Raw genomic sequence first — 18,257 nt, 5'->3', positions numbered from 1 at the left:
GAACACGTGATGCATGGGGCAGGTCTGGCAAATGTTGCCGGTGGTCAGGAGGACGTTACAGCAGCAGTAGTTAAAACAGAGATAGGGGAGTTGCTGAGCAGAGCAGAATCCTCTCCCATCGGAATCGAGCAAAACAAAATAAATAAATCATGCCTCACCCTATAAACGTGACGTCTATAATTAAAAATGACAAACAAGGGCATCGAGTGCTTTTGCATACACTACATTGAAGAAATGATTATGTTTCCGTCACTTAAGTGGTACTGAGGTGGAGACAGCGATCTGGAACAAGAGTCACAGCATCCACAATTAGACAGGTGAGTCACCGCGTTAATATATTTTAATGTCGGTTTATCGGATTACAAACGTCATGCCTGTGATCCGACCACGCAGTTGCTTTGTATCGTGCCCGATATTTCTCAACTCTTAGCTATACTTTATGGATTATTTGGTATGCTATAGCTTGATATGGCAAGCTATATTATTTACATTTTTTATGTGGCACGTCATTCTTGAGTCTTAACTATGCACATACTGTTCCTCGGTTCGTTCACATTTTGTAAATATCCTAAAATGCATTTCGTCTGATAAATGAATCTAGGTTCCTTCCTTCCTATTTATAGAGAATATGAATTGAAACACGCGTATTGAGGCAAACTAATCCGCTATTATTTTTCGATGTAATTGTTTATGATCTGAATCAAGCAAAATACCAAACTATTCATATGTAAACTACGTCGTGGCGCTTTTTTCGGGCACACCCGTCTGGTCTGAAATCTAAGCGGACCTTCCTTACATACAAGTAGACAGTGACTTGTACAATGTAAACGCAAAATATAATTCCACGTCAAAACGCAGCCTCCAAAAGCTCACATAATTATCCTTAATCATGTTAACGAAGAATGTGACAATTGCTTTTTGACAACAAAATTTGCAAACTTGATTTTTTTTGTACTGATTTTTTTGTACTGTGGTTGAATTGCATTGTGCTGCAGCATGCGCAAAAGGGGATGGCAGTGTTGCTGCAGACATAGCTTACCTGTATAATATTTATTATATTTTGAGTTAAAATACGTATTTCAGGCGGCCAATTTTCCGCATTTTTTGGCACTTGAGGTCTAGGTTCTGTTCTGGGTATCCGGTTGTGCTCACCCGCAATTCCTCTGCAGAGTATTGACGTTAATTACCTGATTACGCGCGTGATCTTAATGCAGGCTCGAGGTATGCACGTGGAAGCCTAGTGCTGCATCATCCGTCGGTCATATTCTCTGCTTTCACGATGCACGGTCGGGATTCTGTCTAAGAAACGCACCTGTTTGCACAATATGGCTATTAAGTGAAACTGCGACCCAGAAATACAAGCGTATTTGTGTGTTCATTTTGGACAGAAATGTACGGGGAACTTTGTGTTTTACCTTTGAAAAACATTATACTGAGGCGATTCCGCTAATAACCAGTTGTATAAAGGCAAATACTATACTGTATGCAAACAGTGTGTGTGTGAAAATGAGCTTTGCCTGTGCTGGTCTGTCACAAGCATTTCTGAGTAACATTCATGTAGCCTATTTTCAATATCTACAAGGATCCAATTTCATGATTTATTTCTTAGAGAAACATACAGTAAATGAATCTGAGTTCAGCCATCCAAACTCTACAGTGAATGCATGATGCTGATGTCAGTGGTATGTATCAGTGTAGCACAGCAATACTTGAGAAATTGAATATGTGCACCCCACCGAACCATAATGTTGTGAGATTCTGATTATGCAGAATATGCACCTTAGCACAGTGGATTCACACTTTGGTATGCTGTATACACCCTATTATACTTCATACAAATCCAAGTGTTCTGAAAGTGGAGTTATACCTGTCCTCCCAACCCTTATTGTGTTCTCTCAGTGTACTTCTGTGCATTTGTGCCTTATTTCCTGTACACTATGCACTACCTACAGCGTGGCCAGCATGAAGTTTTCCATGTGGGCTGATGTCATCTTAAAGGCGAGAAGTTTGCCAAATGCCAGCATTGCGCCAGCTCTGTGTGACATTCTGTTCCTGCTGCGAACTGGAACACAACTCTGAGCTGGCTGTCCAGCATGATCCATGTGCTGTTCTGTCATAGCCCCTCAAATCTGCTACCTTCTGTTCAGACTCTGTGTGGCCTGAGTCATGCTGGCTTAGAATTAATCAGCAAAACAACATGAATTACAGCATTAACAACAAGTACTGCATTATAGCGACAGAGTTGTAACCAAGTACTATGCTATGACCAAGTACTGTGTTATAACAAAATACTGCGCAAATACAAAGGACAGCTTTGTAATAAAGTATGGCATACCTTGGCTAATATGCCGAATATTACTCATGTTCACCCATTAAAGTTTGAGTGAATGTTGATCTGCTTGCGCTGAGTCATTGTTTACTCACATTCAGAAATTGCAGTTTTCATGGAGCCATTGTTTAAATATTTGAAGATTTGATGCTGTGAACTGTAGAATATTTAGAACATTCCTATATTCTAAACACACCCCCCTCTTCTCCAGAATAGTCTCTGATATCTGAGCAGAACAGTGCTTTACTGAGCCTCAAAGGTGCTGAGCTTCTTCCTCAGGCAGTGCTGACATAGTACGCTTGCTGTCAAAATGCTGGCACATTTTTCCTGCAGTGGTAAAACACACCTTTTACGGGCAAGACAAGCCTCACCCACACTCTCAAAAGGTCACTGCAACTCATTCATTCAGCTTTTCACAGGACACCTTCAGGCTGAGAAGAGAATCTGATTCAACAAACAAAATATTCCTTGAAAATTATTAAGGAGATCACAGCAGTGTTTTTTCCTGTATCAAATGATGTCATTGCAATGACACGTCTTCTTTGTTTTTGTGTTTAAAAAGGAACACACATAAAAGTTCCAATTTTTTAAAGTTTCTTAGATGATAGGAAGAATACGCAAATTGAATTTTTGGTTCAGTCAGAACCAACAGGTTCAAGGGTCAGCTTTCTGCAAAGTGTTTTGCTTTGATGGGGTGGAACTGAAGCCTGGGTTATATCGAGGATTATCAGCCTGACCCAGTCTGTCTCAGAGACTGCTGATTGATGCCTCTCCCAAGTCCTGGAGGTTTCAAATGGTGTTTAGAACTCATTAATGTCCTAACTCTGACTTTTCTAACACCACCATCGGCTTTGTAATTTATCTGATTGGCAGACATCCTTAATGCAGACATTCCACCTGAACTGTTGCAAATAAAATCCATATGGGCGCTCAGTGCTGTTGGGCCTTTGAAAAACACTATTATACTGAGATGATTTAGCATAACTTACAGAGCGTTGGTGTAGTGCAATACAATATATTAGTCTAAACTATGTTTTTCTGCAGTCAGTAATGCCATGAATATATATGAGTATATTGTTAGTAATAACATTTGCGTATGCTAGAAGAATAGCTGTTATCTTGTAGTGAAAGACCTTCCAGGGTAGCTTGTTTCTGGAAAGTTTCAGGAGTTTCTGGCCAAAATGGGGGTTTGTTCTGTGGGTGACTGTAAAACTGTTCAAATAAAATAATTTTATTATGAAGGTCTCACAGTCCATGGAAGTCTGGAATGGTTTCCAAAGTCAATTGAGAAGTTTGGAAGTTGTTTTCTCCAGAAAGAAACTCAGCAGCGCGCAGATTTAAACAAACATAACTTGTTCTAAAGCAGGGGAAAGTGCTGATGGTTCATCTTAGATGTCACTTTGTGAATGCCACATTTTTTTGGGATTGGATACAGACCATTTCTGGTTGGACACGGTTCTTTTGTGGTTGCAGGGAGGAAATGAGTCAAAGAAGCCTCCTTGTGTGCTTCTGTCTTTTGACTCTAAAGGTCTGTCAATTCTCCAGGGGCAAACCCCCAAAGTTGTCTGCAAGTCAAAACCCATGTTGTCATGGAAACCTCCACTGCTGGTCAGCGATGCAACGGTTAACCCCATCTGCCAATAACCCCATTTATATAACCATGGCAACCTCCTTGTTAGCACTGAACACCCCCCGCCAAACAAAGGTCCTTCATGACAGGCTAACAGACAGTGTAGCTACGTGACTTCTAACAGACAGTGTTTGCAGCTATGCTTCCTTCATATGCTCCACTTTTTTGTGATGTCCCTAATGGATACACGCACATACAAAAAACATTTTGTGGACTAGACCTCAGAAAACAAAGTAACCAGTTCAGGAGAATGTGAAATTGGTCTAATTGTGCATTAAAACAAATTGATACTTGTCCCACATCTTTGTGGCTTTGCTAAATCACACAGCCAATGATTAATGAAGTACAGCTGGCTGTGTGTGAATCTTTATGAAATGCCAAGGTAGTTCCTTTTTCAACATTTTTGTCCAAAAACTAGTCTGGATAAATCCGTAGCCGGCCTCCTTGTGTGTTGCATTTGAGCTACTGAATGTCGGACTATTCAGCATTAGCCTGTAGCTTGTCTAGCTAATATGGAAGTCAGTTAAAGTGCGAAGTGCTGACTCTATGATATGACCTGCAGCATTTGGATTATTCTATTTAGCCATTTCATTTAATTTTAGCATACTGTATTCAGAGAAACATACACTGATTATTCTTAACATTTGTACTTTTTACATGCAGTCAATTAAACAGCTGGCTGTTTTTATTGAATTTTTAAACTGACATCTTTACTGATGCAATGCAGGCTACAGTAAGTATCATAGCTCAGGAGGTAAGAGCGGTTATCAGGCAGTCGGAGGGTTGCCGGTTCGATCCCCGCCCTGGGCGTGTCAAAGTGTCCCTGAACAAGACACCTAACCCCTAACTGCTCTGGTGAATGAGAGGTATCAATTTTAAAGTGCTATATAAATGCAGTCCATTTACCATTTAAACCTGTTGAGGTTTGCAGCCAGTTCTATTACCTCTCCAATACAGTTATTTTGCCTAATGCGAGATTATTTGCTGGATTGAGGACATCTCTTAGAGATGCAGCATTAGGTGGTGCTCATATTCAGATGTTCCAGTGAGAGTGAGTGGGACTGGCTCTCTGCTTCCTGTGTGAAAGAATCAGACCTGCTCTCGGGGGGATCCCAACTTAGAAGGCAGCTGCTGTGGCCTAAATTCAGTCAATTTAGTGCCTCGGAATCTCAGAGGCCACAGGTTCACTAAATAAAACGTAATAGAGGCCCAGTCTGAGTGTGTCAACCAGGGCTGATTAAAAGCCTGGTATGGACATCACAATGTTAAAGCATCATTTTAATGAACCTCAGGATACCTGTTCCCCACACTGCCTGCAGATTGTGGTGTAAACTGTGACTTCAGTAAAGGATTGCGTTACACGGAGCAGTCTCTGCAAAGCAGTGAGGTTCTGAAACTCAGCTTGCAGCGCAGCCTTGGGGGTTTGTCAGCAGCTTTCATGCAAACCAGAGCGCAAAACAAAACGATAGTGGTCTGCATAACTGCTACCAATGAATAATATATGAATAAGTATTCGACAAACTGCAAGTCTGCTGATATTATGTAGCATAGTGCCCACACACATGTAGCATTTTGCCTGTATAATTTGTGCTGCAAATGATGTATGTTAGAATGTATCTCTTTTAATGAAAACATTTACATAAGTACATTTCAATGTTTTTTCCTGAGCAAAGGTCTCCAAAGCCCTCTGCTCTGTGCACTGTAGTTTTTTTTTCTTTATAGTTTCTTTGCCTCTTTTTTTAGACCACCTTCCTTACACCACCCTCCTTACTCCTTTCTTACACCCTTTCTGACAGTCTGTCAAAGAGCTCATCAGCATGCTTCTCATTCCTACTTGTCTGATGTGTTAATCCCAGCGTTCAGGAGGAAAGCAGAGCAATTACTGAGCATCGTGCGCCCTCCCGGTTTATCTCCACCAGCACAGGCATAAGGGAAGCGCTTGCCACCCAGTGCAGTGCGCTGACCCAGGAAGTGCAGGACTTTCCTGCTGATGTCTGTTGCCATGGCAACTGCGCATTTGAAGTCACAGCAGCAATGTGACTGAGAAGGAAGCCTCTCTCTGCATTCTGAATACTACACTTTAGAAAATTCTTAGTATATTTATGGTTCTCCAGTGATTCAGGGAGACTGTGAAAGAGATAAGGAGAGAACGAAATTCTATTTAATGTGCATAATAATTATTATTATGTGCTTTGTTCATAAAGATCTAAAGATAAGGACCTTTATGCTGCTTGTGGTGAAATTATGCTGGGAAGCAGGTGCAAGAGGGTGTGACATGCTGTTTTGATTGACAGCTATAAAGGACTGGCATTAAAGGACAAACAGGACTGCCAACACTGATGCGCATTTATGGGATGAGTGAGAGACAGGGTGTGGAATAAAAAAAAAGAGAGTACAACAAAGGATCTGAAGATAGGAGTGCATTCCTGTCACGGGCATGACGTTGACCCTCAATAAGTCCCAGTGTGGAATCGAGCTTTTAGTTTCCCACCGCTGGTCAGTGCATTAGAACCATAAAGAGGCTTTATACATTGCCTTACAGTCAATGTATAAAGCCAGTCAATGGGTATTACAACACTGAATCCTGCGTGTTATGTGACTGTATCCTTCACAGTTCACGCAGTTACAGTACAGGCAGTTACTAGGCAGTTACAGTACGATGTTACAAAAGAATGATTAAAATATTTGGTGTTACCTGTTGTCTCTTACACAGGCTGTTGGCCTCAGTTTACTGTCACTAAGTGGTATCCAGCGGTGCTTATTTGTTTTTGCCGTTGTTGGATCATCAGGCGTGGAATTGAGTGGAGCAGCTGTTTCACAGCAGGTATTCTCTGAAACGAATGCAGGGTGTGAATGACCTGTATGTGAATGACACACTTCCCAGAGATCGGGGAACTAATTTAATCCCGAAAACACACCGAGGACTATTTCATCTGACTCTGAAATTAATCAATGAGTCCAAGGGAACTGTTAGGAGACTGTGGTGCCATTATTATATATATTTGCTCTTCAAACGCCCTTATTTAGACTGATTTAATTGGCTTATATTATTACTGCAAATGGATGGATATTTACAAAAGGAAATGTCATTTACGACAGCAGCGCCACTTCCAGGACTCAGCAGACGTCTGGGTAGTAAGGCCTTTTCTTTGCTACACCGCACCCCCCTCCCACTCCCACATTGTGTTTGTTTTCAGTTCTGAGAAAGACATCCTTCTGAAAGGCACGTCCCCTGTAGGCAATACTACAGCCTCACACCTTCATTGGATATCAATGGATGTTGTGTCTTAATCTACCTGCAAAGCAAATTTCCTATCTGGGACAGTAAATGTATTGATTGATTGATTGATTGACTGACTGACTGACTAACTGAGTGACTGTTTGATTGATTGACAGCTGAGGTCAGAGTCATGTTTACAGTGGTACATAAAATGGATTCCTTTGGAAAGAGCTCAGCAGGATGGTATGCAGTGTGACCCCAGATACAGAAAACTTCAACTCATCATTTATCACCACCAGCAGAGGAAAATTAATTATGTGTTGTGTTTATCTTTTGAATATTAAATCAACCTTATTCATTTTTGCAAAACATTATATGAATCATTTTATATGTGGGGAGAGACAATGGAGGGGGGATGTAAGTATTAAAGGGAGGTGGATAAAATGTCTTAATAAATACAACCTAAAGGCCAGTAATCTGCACTTTATGACTAAGATTAACAGAAAAGTGCATATTAGCTCACCATTGAAGGTAATCCTATTTTAATGCCATTATACCTAACAGTCTATTCTCTGAAATAGGTTAAGGCCATTGCCCACACTTGATCACATGTATTTACTATAAAAATATTCTGACTACATGTGCATTTGGATGACAGATTCAGCACTTAATTCACTTTTTTGTTTTTCTCTAGATCCAAAGTGCTCAGCCCTTCTGCCTGCTGGGTCTGGTGAAAATAAATAGCTAGAATACACACCTTGGATATCCAGCAGGAAGAGACATTTGTTTTTATTTCATCACATTATATCATTACCCAAGAGTTTTCTAATATTTAATGAATGCAAGATTATCAGCTCAAATCTGTGCCATCATCAGCCTGCAGTTCAGTGCGTTGCTACAAGGCTTGCACCTGGTAGCTGGAGGATAAGGAAGCCATGGCCACAAAGCAGCCATAGCAGGAAGCCTGGTGTCGAGAAACTGGTGCTTTCCTGGAATACGCCGAAGCGCATATTTTCAATTGAGCGTCATTTTTTTTTTTTTAAATGGCTTAGTTAAGGAGAATGGAAAGGAACCAGAATTACCAGAACACCTTGATTTGGAAGAGGAAGAGTTCCAACAAGGTAGTTTGTGGTAAAAGCCTCAAATAAACGCCATTGTCAACCGCCTGAGCTTCAGTGGAGATGCTATGAGCCCTTGTCACTGTGCTCATCCTGACACTTTTGTAGTTTTTTGGTCGTAGTTCTTTGTCTTCCTCTTTTAAAAAATAAATAAAATAATTCAACGGAATGTCCGTGGACAAAGCGGTGCGGGCGAAGATGAAGACGGAGGATGCGAGCGGGGGGCGGGACCAGGGCGGAGCGGGAGTTGTCCATGACGACCACCTGCGGAGCCTGAAGGCCCTCACCAAGCGGCTCCGGCTGGAGACGGGGCGGCCCTCGTACCCCGAGTGGAAGGCCCAGGTCGAGGCCCAGCGGGGAAAGGGCCTTGGGGGGGCAGGACAGAGGGAGGAAGATCCCCGCACCTCGCTGCGCTGGCCCAAACGATCGGCCCAGGCCCCCGACGCCACCCTGGAGGGTCACCTGCCCACGGGGGGGCTTGGTGGGTTCAGGGATGTCGACGAGGCCCTCGCCTGGCTCAGGAAAGAGTTGGTAAGGACCGCCTGCGCGACCTTTGGCCTTTCATGACCACCGTATTAGTCATCAGACAGTGTGTGAACATACGGCAATACAGGGAGCAAACTTTTCATTAGACTGTACACTATGGAGTATGGAAAACATACAAATTTACTAAGCATTTAAATATCAATTAGCCCAGTAATGCAAACACAGCCTTTTCTTGAGTTAACCAAGAATGACAGTACAAAGTCCCACCACATTTGCTTTGTGACAAAATTGAGGGGAAATTAATTCACTTTTCTCAAACTTAACCAAACTGAAAGTGAAAATGTAACCTAACCACTACTCAGCTTGATCCAGAGCTGGTTAGAACACCTACAGCACTGAGATATTGGTACGTGAGCGGTAAATTCCAAACAGGAGAGAGACTGCATGTGTACGCAGCATCTTGCTAAACTACTGTAGTGGCAAACTACACGTGCACTAATCCTGTTATTGCAGTGAGACACTGCATGTGCATGCATCATTTTAATTTGTAGAGGCAAGTACACAAGGCTTCATGTTGAGTCATGTTAAATAAATGAGTTTAATAATGACAGAACTGTGTCTAAACTGTGTCAGGCTTCACAATGCAGAAACTAGGTGTTTCACTAAATGGCAGAGAATAAGGTATTAGAGACAATTAAATAAAAGATAAAGATGTCTAAATAATCATAATATAAACAGAATGCAAAAAAAACACCAAGGTACATAATTTATGAACCACAAGCAATTGTGCATTGCGGTTTCGGTTTCTAAATGCCTTAATATTTAACCCTTAATTTACACATATAATCTGTTACTGTAGTGTGTGTGTGTGTGTGTGTTGGGAAGTAGCAGTTTGGATTTGGCTGTCATGCATTTCAGTCTGCACTCGTCAACCTATAAATATGATGGGGCATTTTGCAGGGAAGGAAAATAGGTCATAGAGACGGGTTATTAATGCTTGACTAATCTTGGTTTGTAAAGTTTTCTAAGAACAATACCATTCCATACAGATTACATTGTGACGAGAATAAGCATGACATAAATTACAAGGTAGCAATTAGCATGAATCAGTTTTGTATTTCTGAGATTAACACTGTTGTTCTCCACTTATGTAAGTTGCTCTGGATAAGAGCATCAGCATTACGAAGTGATTGTAGTATAACGTAATATAATGCATGAGGCCATATACTCCTCCCACCCCATTGAGGTCACACCCACCTCAGAGCCTTATCTGGATGCTGATTTGTCGCCCCACAGACGGACATGCGGCTTCAGGACCAGCAGCTGGCCCGGCAACTGATGCGTCTGCGCAGCGACATCAACAAGCTGAAGATCGAGCAGGCCTGCAACCTGCACCGCAAGATGCTCAACGACGCCACCTACGGGCTGGAGGAGCGGGACGAGCTGTCGGACCTGCTGTGCGATTTCCCCGTCACGCCAGGCTTCGGCCTCTCTGCGCCACTCAAACTCATCGGCGTCACCAAGATGAACATCAACTCCCGCCGTTTCTCCCTCTGCTAGCAAGAAGCAGAGGTGTGTGCAAGTGTGTGTAGCTCTTTGTGTGTGTGTGTTTATGTCTGAATGTGCATGAATCTGTTCATGTTGATGAATGTGAGAATTGGTTGATGTGTGGGACTCTGTCTGGGTGTATCGACTAGTTTGTATTTCGGAAAGAGGCACACACACATACACAGACACACACACAGTGCTACATAGTGTTTGGGACAAAGACACATTTTCTCTTGATTTGGCTCTGTATGGTACAGTTTTAGATTTGTAATTCACATGTGGCTGAAGTGCACATTCTCAGCTTTTATTAAAGTGTATTTTTATACATTTTCGTTTCACCATGTAGAGATCACAGAAGTTACAAAAAATAAAAGGTGAGATTATGCACTTTAACCACATGTGATTTTTTAAAATTACAATTTTTTTAAATTTTAAATTTTAAAATTATGGAGTACAGAGCCAAATTAAGAGAAAAATATATATTTATCCCAAACATTATGGGGCTCAGTGTATGTGCATATACAGTATATAATAGCTGAATATGCTTGCTAATCACAGTTGATAATTCTGACTACTGTGATATTGTACAGTTAATTCCACAATGTCTTGCTTTTACTGACCACCCATATGAAATTAATAAATGCACCTACGTAGTTCGTTTTGTAAGTGGCTCTAGATTAGGGCATCAGCTAAACTGATGAGCATCAGCTAAACAGTAAACTACAGGAGCAAATGAAATGTACTGACATTCTTTTGGCCACTTTAGTAGACAGGTTATTTCACACTGGCTTGGGACTTACTGTAGAAATCAGCCTGGAAAAAAATCTTAATCATCCCCTCCTCTCTCCCCACTCCAGTGTGTGAGAGTCAACTCTCTGTGACCTCTGCCTTCATCCTGGACGTGACGTCGACCATCAGACGCCGCAGGGCACGGAAGCTCAGTGCTGAGTCTGCCACTACTTGCTGACTGTTTCAGTCATGGCGCAACCATGCTTTTGTAATCATGTTTTGAATGTGATACTCAGTAATGCCTTAACACCTTGTGATATTGATTGTACATGATCATTAATGAAGGCTGTGCTGTGTTTTGTGTGTGTGTGTGTGTGTGTGTGTGTGTGTGTGGGTGTGGGTGTGAGAGAGTTAGAGAGAGAGAAAGCGAGAGAAAGAAAGACAGGGAGACAGACAGTTTCATCAGTCATTTGAAGCTCTTGCTAAATAGGCTGGTACGTTTTCCTTAAATGCCTTTAACTCAACTGTATTAATGATGTAATTTTAATTTTACTGTGTCATTTCAAGTTGTAACATAACAATAGAAAATAAAGTCTACCGAAGTTAGTAACAGGAACAGGAAAGAATGTGTATGTATGTATTATTTTTATGTTTTTACATTGTTAACTGGTATCTTCTTGACTGTTATTAATAATCCCATGTATGAAGAATGAATGTTTGGGGCTGAGTGAAGATTACATCAAAGATTGGGATGGAGCCATGTCTTTAAAGTTCCAATTTCAGTCAGAGTTGTTTAGATTGACTAACATCCTCTTATTTTAACAAAATGGCTGAATCTGTGTGGAATACAGTTTGATGTACAGAATTTAAAAAATAGTTGGCCCATAGTACAATTCAAAGGCTAGTAGTTCCCCCCTTCCATAGTTCGAGTCCATCTTCAAATATTACTGTAGTGTGACACAGGTATACTGAAGGCAGACTACAGGTAATACAGTGGTGTGTTGACACTGTATCAGGGGAAAATATTATTGACACCAAATGTCATTTTTCCAGTTCTATGAATGGTATACAAAACAAAACAGTCTACAGGAAACTGATAAAAGCTGATGTGAGCTACAGTTGATTAAAATAAAAATGTACGGGTCATGTAAACCATCAAAAAATTCCATCATAACCTATAAACTGAAGAACCACACAAACCCACACCAGACACACACGCACACGCATGTAAAAACAAAATTTTTTGGTGCATTCAGAGTGCTTTTTCAACAATTAACGAATACTTTTATTTACACTTCTGTCTAGGATTTCTTATCCGAACAGACTATCCGGACTAACTTAATTCACCGCTCCCTCAGTCGTTATTTAGGTGTGTACTGTCGGACGTTTCCACAACACATTTTCGTGTTTAACCTGTTTGATTAGTTAATGTCGCAACGGGTATTCGTTTAGTTTTGATGGTTGTCTCGCGAACCCTTTAATAGTCGTAGAAATGCACCAGAACGAACCTGCCTGAACTTCGCTTACGGAGCGCCACATTTAAGGGTATACAACTGAGCGTGACGGCTCTCGTCGCTTTAACAATTATGGAGGGGCAGTGGAATTTCAGGTTCGGGGTAGTTATCCTAGGTGACTCCGCGGTGGGCAAATCATCACTGCTGCGCCGCTACACCGAGGGGACTTTCGAAGACTCAAACCAGTCACCTCTAGGAATCGATTTCAAAGTGCAACATCTGAGCTTCGACCCAGGCGTCACCATAAAAATGCTTCTGTGGGACACCGCGGGACAGGAGAGATTCAGGTTGGTGTTCAGTTTTCGATTTATTAAGTTACTGTAACCGTTCACTCACTGCTGGGGTTTGGGGCGCACGATTATTAGAGATATGTGTCAATACATGTATTGCCCAATAAATGCTTTGAAACTGCTAAATGGTAATATCCAAATAAATATAGGCTATTAACTGTTTCTGTGGGTTGTTCATTGTTTTTGTTTATAGTCTATGTAGCCTATCTTCTTCTATTTTTATGTGTCAATGTTTATACAAACAGCGCTTTAGTTTTTTTAAACCAAGCAAGTGCTGCGCAGCTCAGCTAGTGGACTGCACTGAGAGAATAAAACACTCCAGACTACACGCCCTTTGGAGGATAGCCTGCCCTCTTCCGAGTTGACAGGATATTGCAGCGAGGGGATGGGCTTACGGGTGTGATTGTTCGCAGCTGACACAAAAGGAAAGCTATTATCGGGGAAAACGATTCTTAAACATTTGGGCAACTTTAATAATGTATACGGAGGTTGGGTCATAAACAGGAGTAAGCAGTTCTATCAGTAATTAAGTTTGACATTACCCTGTGTTGCAGAATAATTGTATGCAGGAGTGTTGGAGTGCATCTGTAGCCCGGTGCAGTTTCTGTTCCTGTGTCCATGGCCAATCGTGAAATGCATTTTATATGAGCTTTAACAAGAGATCTGAGTTAATTACACCAGAATATTTTTAACATACTGGCTGAGCCACTGATTGGCTGAGTTAGCAGAATGCACTACAGACATGATTAGGGTCCAGGGCTGTCACTGCTCTGCTGAATTCCTTCCACTTGATTTAAATACTTTTATGTTGATGCCTGTTACTAGATTTTTGGGAAAATATTGCACTACACAGCAGTCCAAGGTGTGGAATTAAAATATGCCCAAGATTGTATAATGATGAGAACAGGCTATTAAGCCCACCTAAGTTCGTCGTTTTGTTTGTGTGGAACAGCACTAGGGTCTACAACTGTGTTTACTCTACCGATTGGACTGCGTCTGTCGCTGTGCTAAGCGAGCCCAATGGGCGGACTGTGTCTGTTACTTCCGCAGGTCAATCTCCAAGTCCTACATGCGGAACTCGGTGGGCTGCATCCTGCTGTTCGACCTGACCCAGCGGCAGACCTTCGAGCGGGTGAGGGAGTGGCACCGCGAGGTGGTGGAGTACGTGCAGCCGGCCGTCATGGTGTTCACGCTGGTGGGCCACAAGAGCGACATGGTGGTGCGCAGGCAGGTGAGGCGGACGGAGGCGGAGGCGCTGGCCAAAGAGCTGGACATGGGCACTTACGTGGAGGTGTCCTCCAAGGACGACGTCAACGTCACCCTGGCCTTCGAGACTATCGCCAGGGAGATCTACGAGAAGCACCGCAACGGCATGATCCCCATCATCGATGACTGGCACGGGCTGGCCATCGGAGTCCCCGTCGAAAAGGAAACTCCCAAACCTGAGAAAAAAGGTTGCTGCGGGTGACACCCCATCCTCACCCCAAGCTACAACAGTTTCCACATTCAGAAGAGATTTTTCGATGGATTTTTTTTTTTTTTAAGTCAGTCGGTAATAGTCCCCATTGTCACAGTTACTGCAATCCATTTAGACTCATGGTCCAAGCCCTTTAACTAGTTTGGAAATCATTTGCATTTTGTTATTCTGGAAAAAGTGTTCAAGTGTGAAAATGGCAGTTGTCATAAGTGAACAGCGGCAAGTCAGCTGATGCTTTTCCCCTTCTGTGTACCAGAGTTGGGGTCAATGCTGTTCATTCAGTTCAGGAAATTATTTGAAATTCAATCAATTAATTGAGAAATTATTGTGAAATATGCGCATTTTCAAATTCATGAACAGAATTTCATTTGATTTGTTGAACTGAATGAAGTGACATTTGGAAATGATTCATTTGTGCTAGACGTGTCTCACCAAAACATCCATGTTTGATTTTGTAGCTAATTTACTTCATGAAGAGGTCTTACAACAGTTGTGGCTCTAAGTTGATATGTTTTACAATTACCATGAGGTGTAATTTAGACACAAAGTAATCTATGTGTTAGAATTTGATCTTAGCAAGCACTCATGGCAGTCTATCCATAGAACAAATATATAATGTTGTTACCTTACTGATACATACTTTCAAGAGGCACAGTTGTAGAGCCAGTGGTACAAAAATGTTCTCTATAACGGAATATTACAAAGGAACTATCCGAATGACCCCTCCCACTTCAGTCTGATTTTATCACAAGCCACCAGTCAAATGACAGAGTAAGCTATATCCTGTTGTTTCATCCAATGTAACATGTTATTACATGCTTGCTCCCAAAAGCAAGATTAGGTTACTGCCATTTCCACTTTTTACAGATGCAAGCCCTGTGTTGTTGGGGTAGTACGATAATGGGAAACAAATTGACCAAGACTGACGGTCGGCATGGCATTTTACTGTGAATAACAAGTTCCATCATATAATAGCTGTTGTCTGAGAGAAAATGTAGTTATTTGAACCTCTAAACTACGTGATGTACCTCACTCACACTGCAGCCTTGTAGTGTCCTTCTCGGCATGTGTAATCCATCAGGGCATTGATTACGATCTGGATTCCTATTAACTGCAGAGCTGCACAGACACCAACTTCAATTCCAGCGATGTAACATGGATAAGCCATTTCCACAATCTTGATTTATTGTCTTATTTTACAAGAAAGCTAAACAGAGCTTTTTTTTCCTATTAAAAGTTAAACAGCCCATAGCAGCATTACAAACAATCACATAAAACTGTTTTTATTATTTTTTAAAACAAATGTGCTAGGTTTTATTAGTTAATCGATTATGTTGTTTTAGTCGTGCACAATTACATCTCAAATAGAATATACAGATATTAACTCTTGACTTTCTATTTAAATCAAACCTTTACTTGAAACTTTCAACAGTGATTTTGAAACTTTCATCACTGATTTTTAAACTTTAACCAGTGATTTTGAAACTTTCACCAGCAGAATGTTCAGTTTACCTTTGTCTTCGCTCCATGCCTGTCACAGATGCCATTATATATGGTACAATAACATCAATGTGAGCTGGCAGAACACCAGCAGCCTGGAGGGAAAAAGTTAGGAATAATTTGGAAAACTAGCTAGAGCTCAGTTCACTAATGAGAAGCTACTCAACTGTCTGCCTAATCAGCTCATGACAGTAATAATTATACTCTTTTCATTAAAGAAAAAACTATTTAAGACACAATGTATCATACTGCAATTCTTTCAAATAATGAAACCCCACACACACTTATAACAAAATGATTTTTAATATATTTTGCTTTCATATCAGTCACAACATTATAATGTATTAAAATGTAAAGATACAAAAGAGAAATAAATTGTTTCTGGGTCGTGTATACGTTTTTATAATCTTGTTTTCCCAATTAGTTGAAAATGATCCTTGGTTATCAATATTATCCATATCAAAACCTTAGACATTATATATATTTTTATTTTACAGTTTGTCGTTCTGTGCAGAACTAAAAAAATTTAAAATAAAAATTTAAAATCAATAGTTGAATAAGCTTGGAATGATAACCTTTTACATTAAAAAAAACATGTATGGTCAAATAAAAATAACATGAAACGTATGAATGGTCAGATTAAAAATAAAAGTTTGTGCTGAAGCTTTTTTTAAGCCTTGATATATTTTTAACATAAAAAAGATTCCATTTATTTGTTTTTTCCAGCCTGTCACCATGTGTTTCCTTGTGCAGTACATTCATTAGTGTCCAAAGGGAACACAGCCAAAGATACTCCCAAAGAAGATATTATAAACAGGGCATTGGAAAACCAAGACCACCAGCTGACAGAAACAGGAAACGGTAATTAACCTAAATAAAAACAAGAGTTGCAGCTTCTAAAAGTGCAAAACGTATCCAGTTTATTGTATTGAAAGCACACTAAAATCAAACATGCCTGTCTCCCAAACATTTGAGACAACTTAATGCATTAACAAAACAAAACTATTTTGTATATTCAGTAGTTCAACAGTTGGTAAATGTCCTCCTTTCTAGGGCTTTGAAAGTGTGATCTTCAAGAAACAGGTCATCTAAAGAGATGTTTTGGTGAGCCACTGTAATAGATTATGAAGGGAATTTTTTAAAGGGACTATGATTAATTGTATTACAATGTAGTTTTCAAAATCACATTTTCTTTCCATAATGCAGATTGAGAAATAATAGTTGTGTCTCACCATAATGTGCCTTTCTTTTATTAGTAAGGCTACACCATGACTACAACACAACATTTTAATAATGCATGACATGTTTGTCTTGACATATAGTTATTTCACTATATTGAGACAACTGTTTAAAAAATATACAGTTATCAGTTGTTGAATGACTACAATGACACTTATGGCATGAGAGCAGTGCCATTTAACTAGGACCACCAATATGCGAGCAGATAAATCAAAACATCATAGTACACAAATGATTAAGCCTAGCCATTTTTCTCCAACTTTCTTCTATAAGATCTAATTAAAACCATGATGTGAACTTGTGCCAACCTCAGTCAAGAATATCAAAGAATGCAGAATTTCAACCATCAGTGCTGACAATGTAATTTGGTATTATTGTAATGCAACTCCTCATAATTGATGCTCATATAGCATATCTTATCATGGTCTTTGTCTGTTGGTGGGTTTATGAATATTATTGATCTGTTTAAGGAGGTGCCCTATAGTCCTTATTAAGGTTTTGGGTTGTTTATATTAGCCTTCATCGAAGACAATCTTGTTACTAAGTAGTTTGTTTTCTGCATTGGTTGTTTGAAGTGTGTTGTAGTGTGTTAATACATGAAGGACACCAAACTGTATATAACCTGACCTATCTGTACTCTAAAAATAACTTGTATCCTTATTCTGAGAATAAGAACCCACATTCTATATGTAGACTCATATATATAATAAAGCACTTGCCATTTCCTGTGGCTTGACTTCACCTAACTACTTATGATGCTTGGTCAGTAATTACACATCCTCATATTTACTGTATTTGATCTTCAGTTTATTCTCCACTGGTCTGGTAATTTACATAAACAATACTGAAGCAATATAATCATTTATTTTTCTCTGCAACTGCAATTTTTGATAGCGAACATCCTTATCATAACTAAAATAATAGGCCTAAGTGTCATTTTATAAACTGACTGTTTAAAACAATTTACAGATTAATGAATAAAAAAATATATCTGTGTATAACTGTATGTAACACATTTTGGTGATAACTCGGTTTTGTAAATTCACAATTCCAACAGGAAGTAAAACAAGAGTATAATTATTGTGTACTGTAAAATATTGCTCATGGGTTAAAAAACAAAAAAAAAAAAAAACAAAAACAACGAGTTGCTCACAAAACAAAAGCTGGGTTTTGTGGT

At 40.2% G+C, this 18,257-nt stretch overlaps 2 protein-coding genes across 4 annotated transcripts; both read left to right on the top strand.

The window, feature by feature from the left end:
- On the top strand, window positions 1-11,676 carry fam167aa (family with sequence similarity 167 member Aa). Of its 3 annotated transcripts, XM_035421167.1 has the most exons (5): window positions 2-317; window positions 6,673-6,783; window positions 7,874-8,828; window positions 10,080-10,355; window positions 11,189-11,676. In XM_035421167.1, exons 3-4 carry the CDS (start codon window positions 8,466-8,468, stop codon window positions 10,341-10,343), a joined length of 627 nt encoding a protein of 208 aa, XP_035277058.1. In that variant the 5' UTR covers window positions 2-317; window positions 6,673-6,783; window positions 7,874-8,465; the 3' UTR covers window positions 10,344-10,355; window positions 11,189-11,676. The 3 variants fall into 3 exon arrangements, with proteins under 3 accessions (XP_035277050.1, XP_035277058.1, XP_035277041.1); XM_035421159.1 differs by lacking the exon at window positions 6,673-6,783 and having other exon boundaries at window positions 1-317; window positions 10,080-10,365; XM_035421150.1 differs by lacking the exon at window positions 6,673-6,783.
- A 145-nt stretch (window positions 11,677-11,821) lies between these two features.
- Window positions 11,822-18,039, top strand: LOC118229286 (ras-related protein Rab-39B). The gene is made up of 2 exons (XM_035421141.1): window positions 11,822-12,861; window positions 13,915-18,039. Exons 1-2 carry the CDS (start codon window positions 12,647-12,649, stop codon window positions 14,330-14,332), a joined length of 633 nt encoding a protein of 210 aa, XP_035277032.1. The 5' UTR covers window positions 11,822-12,646; the 3' UTR covers window positions 14,333-18,039.
- Window positions 18,040-18,257: the final 218 nt, after the last annotated feature.

This window comes from Anguilla anguilla, chromosome 1 (assembly GCF_013347855.1).
Source record: "Anguilla anguilla isolate fAngAng1 chromosome 1, fAngAng1.pri, whole genome shotgun sequence".
NCBI classification, from domain to species: Eukaryota; Metazoa; Chordata; class Actinopteri; order Anguilliformes; family Anguillidae; genus Anguilla; species Anguilla anguilla.
This window is presented reverse-complemented; position numbering and strand designations above follow the sequence as displayed.